Source organism: Chinchilla lanigera, unplaced genomic scaffold (genome assembly GCF_000276665.1).
Source record: "Chinchilla lanigera isolate Chin_1 unplaced genomic scaffold, ChiLan1.0 scaffold00099, whole genome shotgun sequence".
Lineage (NCBI taxonomy): Eukaryota > Metazoa > Chordata > Mammalia > Rodentia > Chinchillidae > Chinchilla > Chinchilla lanigera.
Genome location: NW_004955500.1, coordinates 975,945 through 982,219, shown reverse-complemented (window position 1 = coordinate 982,219; position 6,275 = coordinate 975,945). Strand labels below are relative to the sequence as shown.

Below are 6,275 nucleotides of genomic sequence, written 5' to 3'. Positions count from 1 at the left end.
TTTTTTTTGGTTTTTTCTCTGGTACCGGGAACCGAACTCACGACCTTGCGCTTGCCAGGCAGGCGCTTTTGCCGCTGAGCTAAATCCCCAGCCCCTGCCCCTCCCTTCTTGAAAGTGGCTGTGGTGTCAAATACACTCACAGATGCCCTTGAATATTTACATGTACCCATCCCATCACCAGCACAGCAGATGTGACTACTGTGACTGTTAGCTTACAATGATCACCCTTGTGCTACGCTTACCAGAATAACAAAGGCTGTAACGATTGGAAGGACAAATGTTTGCAGGTTAAAACTTTGCTCAACATCACTGTACTCTGGGGAGCGGCATTCAAATGGAGATAATGTTACCATTTTCACTTTTCCTGGCTGGGGTTCTGCGGCGAAAGAATCCACACTAAACAAGCTGATGATAATGACATTTCTTGGGCAGCATAATTTACTTTCCTAATTGAAAGTGACAAGTTTTGGAACTCAGCCAGTTCTTCACACTCCAGCCTCTCTGGAGGAAGAGTTTCTCATCGCGGTCCTTTCTCTTTATCTCTCGCCTCCTCCTGCCTGGGTCTCCCCTCTGCAGCATTTTTTACCTCGCTGACATAAATGCTGGCGTCTTCTTCATCATCCGTCCGGTAGCAGACTGTGAGGCCCAGCTTCTCTTGACTGCTAACACGACACAACTCGATCTCCTGAGGGAACACACAGAACAACCCACATGATTTTGGAGCGGCCCCAGCAGGAGGATGAGAACTCACCGTACTGCTGTGTCATCGCAAAACGTTTTAATAATTATTGCCTAACATGGGAAATCGAAAATCATTAAAATTTACCTTTAATGTAGATATCTCTATAGTCAAACCAAGGTCATACATTTAATTTTTTTTAGAATTAATGTACGATTATACTCCATGTAGTGATTCCATTCAGTTGTGATCACATCTTGATGGTTTTTACACCTCTCTCAGAGCTCCTCATCTCCACAGGGTCTATCCCCATTTCTTAACATGTCTCTTTCATTTTGCTCTTGAATTTATTTATCTTTTGGGTCTCTCAGATTAGATAAACCATGTGATGTTTAATTTGTATTTTCATTGTGAAGTTGGAAATATGTGAAGTCACACAATAAAGTATAAATCAAGTAGGAATAAATCTAAGCTGGAATCTTGTAGACGCTGAGAATATCAAAGTAGATAGAAAAATGTCTATGAAAATATTGGAGATACTATGTTTTTCTTTGTATTTTAATAAAATGGTATGTTTGAATTAAAGAGAGATTATAAAAGAGTTTTTTCATGAGTCCTTTTGAGTTTTACACTGTGATAATAAGCAAGCGCTTTGTGCAGGTCAGGTCAAGGTTTTCCATTCTTTTATAGAAATGCTCACCTTTGGGAAGAAATGGTTTCATCCAGGCTGAAGGGAGAGACATCAACAGCCATATGGGGTAGAGGCAATGATTCAAAATGAGGCAGTAAATGAACAAGAAAATACATTTACTGAAACACGTGGCTAAGGGGCTTGAAATGTCAGACCTGAGGTAATGTATACTGAATCTATTTTCTGATTTATGTTCAGCAAAATAATAATGAATTTCAGTGTATTTCACTTTCATGTAATGAAATCGACTTGTACTACTTTCCAAAGCAGATGACTACAAGACAGATCGCACAATGCTAAATATTAAAATGCAAACTGACGCTCTGGTCACAGAGAACTTGTCCTGATTCTGTGAGGAATGTAACATGCTTTCGAAAGTAGTCATATGAGGAAGCACACAGTGTACTGAGGTTGGAACTGAAGTCCAGATCAAGTTTCTAGAACTCAGCTCTGTCGTGAGTACGTTTATCTCATTTATTGCTTTTTCTTGGAGACATTGCCTGAGACAGGAATAGTCTGGATGTGGGGACTCAGTAAACACTGGAGAGGGGTTTATTTGCACCTCAAAGTTTTTCTTAGAGTGTGTAGCCCTTTACCAAACACTAACTATGGAGCCTTTCCTCTTTGATTGTAAAAAGTGTATGTGTGTGTGTGTGTGTCTGTGTGTGTGTATAAAGAAGATTATGAAGTTTACCAACAGAGTGCTATGGTCTAAATGTTTCTGCTCCTCATACTTCCTATGTTAAAATCCTAATCCCCAAGGTAAAGGCTCTGGTGGTGGGGCCAACCCCATGAAGGTCATTATAGAAAGTGGCACCAGTAAGCTACCTTGCCCCTTGTGCCCTATGAGGACAGGGAGAAGATGTTCTCATCAAGAAAGCAGTCCTCTCCTGGACACCAAAACTGCTGGTGCCTTGGTCTTCTCACCCTCTGTTACTGTTAGAAATAAGTTTCTTTTGTTTACAAACCATCCCATTTTCTGGCGTGTTGTTATAGCAGTCAGACTGCACCAAGACATAAAGCACTCATTTAACTGTGTAGACTCTGAAATAGTTACCAGTACTAAATAAAGAAAAATTCACTGAAATTCAAATGAGAGAATATTTTCTGGAGCACTCTAGTATCTCTGAAGAATTACCCTTTCCTTCAATTTCAGCGAAGTCCTTGTCACCGGATAATGAGCATTTATTTTAATGATACGCTATAAACTATGGGTAAAGCCTTAGTGAGGGGATTTGCTATCATGAACTTTAGTGACCAATGAATCACAGCTAATAGCAAATGAAACTAAATTTAAGTCCCCTAGCTCTAGACAAGTGTTGCAAATTAGTGAAATGCATGAAACTCCAAAGGGGCTGACTTTCTGCCTGGTGGGAAAAGTTACTCTTGAATACTCTACAGTGGTTAGAAAGGGCAGAGGACTTGCTCGACAGTAATTTAAAAAGGTGCAAAGTCCCTTCACGTAGGTGATGAGTAAGATCAGTGACATGACTGCACCACGCACAAAAATGTACACACCAAGAACGGGTGTTTGCAGAACTGGCAACTGCTTATGCCCCAAGAGATAAAGAAAATGTGACTGAACCTGTACCCTTAGGAAGGAGTTACAGCAACAAGATAGAGTGAGTGAAGAGGCCTGCAAGTCCTGAGAGACTCATAGGAGATCTAGACACTCCATAAAGAACTGCCACTGGGGCTTTAAATCCAGGCAAATAAGGAGCTGTAGTCAACATTAAAATCCCCCGACTTGTAGTGTCCTGCTGAAGTACATGAGAAATTCCAGTGCTGTGCATGGGCAGTCTGGGGAGGGGGGAACCCTCACTTTTGAGTGTTTTCTCCATCTTCTCAATATACTTTGACATCAATACTGTACTTGATTGTTTTTTTTTTTTTTCCCAGTACCAGGAGTTGAACTCACGACCTTGCGCTTGCCAGGCAGGCGCTTTGCCGCTGAGCTAAATCCCCAGCCTCAGCATCAATACTGTAGATGTCAGATATTTATGTCTGGTCGCAAGATGTCATATCAAACTGTTTTGCTGCACAACTGAAGGAATCAATTTAAATGAAAAGGGGAGAGTCCACCCACAAGGCTGGAATACCAGAAACAGAAGCATCTATCCAAGAATCACAGAGGAAAAGAAATGAAGATCCCAAGGTCAAAATAACTTCTCAATATTATCGCCCTATTCACCTAAGGAAACCTGTGGAATGGGTCATGTCTCCAGGTTATCTCCCTAGTCTTTGTTTTCAATATCCCTCTTTTTAAGACACTTGGTACCCTTTCATGCTCAGCTACTTGGAGTCTCTGAGTTCTGCCTTTTTTAGGTAAGTATTTTAGCATTGTCGTTTTACATATTGTAATGATTTAGATCAAGAATGACCCCCCATAACTCTGAAGTGGGGCTTTCTGGAGGTGACTGGATCATGGGGGTGTTGTAGCTAAATATGATGCTAGGAAGTAGGGGCCTAGTCAGGAGAGGTGGGTCACTGGGGAACAGCACCTGGAAGGGTGCTTGTCTCTCCCCTGGGCCTCCCTTCTCTCTCTTTTTTCATTTTAGCACTAACTGTTCCTTTCAATGAACTAATAGAAATTAGTACAGTTATCTTGGCTATCTTATATATATATTTTTTTTCTTTCCTTCTTTTCTACTTTCCCCCATCCTAGTTATTCTTTCCTTTTTGAGCAGCTTCTTTCCCTTTCACAATATCTATTGTTCCTTTTGTATCTTATTTACTCTTTCAGTTTCTTACACTAGGGAGACAATACAATGTTTACACATGTGAGTCTGATTTCTTTCACTTATGAGTATGGTCTCTAGTTGCATCTATTTACCTACAAAAGCCTTGAGTTTATCTTTCTTTATAGCTGAGTAGTACTCTATTGTATAAAAATGCCACATTGCGGAGATTCCTCAAAAAACTAGGATTAGAGGTCCCATCTGACCCAGCTATTCCTTCTGGGTATTTTCCCAGAAGAATTGAAAACATCATACCACAGCGACATATGTGCACCCATGTTTATAGCAGCACAATTTGTCATAGCTAAATCTTGAAACAACCCAAATGCTCTCTTCTCTCTCTGCTTTCCTGGCTGCCATGATGTAAGCAGCTTTCCCCTGCCAGCCCCGTCCACCATGCCTTTCCTGCTCTGGAGCCAGCTGGCTCTGCATTGTAACTGTGAGCTACAATAAACCTCTCTCCTTCAACTTGTGAGTGTCCACCACTGAGTCCCTGTGGTCAAAAGTGACTAACATGCCAACCCCCTTGCAAAATCTGCTGTTTGGCATGGGCTTCCAATCTCTCACTGATGACTTTTAAGATGAAAATATAATTGATAAATAAATCTCTTTTAGGGCTGGGGACTTAGCTCAGTGGTACAGAACTTGCCTGGCTAGCGTGAGGTCCTGAGTTCGATGCCTGGTACCAAAGAAAACAAATCTCTCATAGCTAAATCTTGGAAACAACCCAGATTCCCATCCACTGAGGAATGGACAAAAAACTTGTGGTATTTTTACATACTGGAGTATTACTCAGCTGTTAAAAAAGATAAACTCAAGGCTTTTGTAGGTAAATGGATGCAACTGGAGACCATACTCATAAGTGAAATAAATCGGCCCCACGTGTGTAAACAGCATATTGTCTCCTTGGTGTAGGAACCTGAAAGACTAGGTAAAACTCAAAACATACTATAGATTGATAGGACAGGGAAAGGAACTGCTCAAAGGAAGGAAGAAGGGATGAGGGAAAGAAGAAAAAAGAAAGAAGGAAGATAAAATATAAATATTTATATGAATAGCTGTAATGACTATATTGCTGATGTCTGATGGTATATTGAAATGAACAGATATTGATTACAATTTTTTATGTTCTGATCGACTTTGCATGCTTGTGTCTGGTGGTGTGAGCAACTGATTTGAAGGTAACAATGTGCAATGGAATTACAATGGTGAACTCCTACCAGCTTGTCTAGTGAAACTGTATTATCTCTAATGTTTTATGGAAGAATTATTTTCTTATTCTCTTTAATGGTTTGAGCAGTCTTTTACTCTTACATCTGATAATCTGAGCAATGTAGTTGAGGATAGTGATATGTAATGTAATAACCACTGTTGATTCGTATTATTTTGTCTTGAGACCCTGTATCACTTTAAATGTTCTTGTTTTGATTTGTTTATGTTCGTGATACTGGTATGCTGCTACTGCTCTATCTTTTTGTTTGTTTGTTTCTCATTTACTACTCTCTTTAAAATAAATGTAAAAAAAGAGAAAAAAATCTCTCTTTAAAAGATCATCATTTAAAATCATTTAAGAAGTGATCCAACAGGGTTCAGTTTGTATTAATTAAGGTCAAAAATACAGTCTTAAAGTAATCAACTTCACAGTGGAACGATTCCAGGCACATGAGGGAAACCAAGTGAGGCTGTGTGAATGCCACAAACTGCTGAGCCCAGTCCCAGGTGTGCACCTGATTTATTTATTTGGTTGCAAATGCCTCACTTTGGACATACATTCCTATTGGCACATTGAAGCGTATGTTTTAGGAGTAAAGTTCCTTTAGTTCTATGACAAAGTAACTTACAGGAAGCTGCCTTGGATCATTTGAGGCAAATATGGCTTGGGAGACTGATTATCTGAGAGGAATTTTCTAGCACAGGATCAATTAAGTATTCTCTTCAGGTACTTAGCAGCCTCTGACTTGTGAAGAAAATAGCTCCCGGTAATAGAGAATGTTTTCCGTAACAACTTTCAGACCTTTCCCTCTGTTACTAGGAAGCTGTCTGAGGAAACATATAGAAGTGAAGTGCTAGCTCTGCACATTTTCTCCATGGAGAGAGTTCGTGGGGGTGCAAAAACCACAGCCACGCCTCCCCACCCATAGCCATCACTTAAAACACTGCACAGGAC

The 6,275-nt window shown here is 40.3% G+C and overlaps 1 protein-coding gene across 2 annotated transcripts in view; it reads right to left on the bottom strand.

The window, feature by feature from the left end:
• Pdzrn4 (PDZ domain containing ring finger 4) overlaps positions 1-6,275 on the bottom strand; it is a 369,559-nt gene that overhangs the window by 25,366 nt on the left and 337,918 nt on the right. For both annotated transcript variants that reach the window (XM_013505727.1, XM_005406572.2), the window contains one exon: positions 587-685. In XM_013505727.1, the coding sequence (XP_013361181.1) occupies positions 587-685 (99 nt within the window). The remainder of the gene's footprint in view (positions 1-586; positions 686-6,275) is intronic.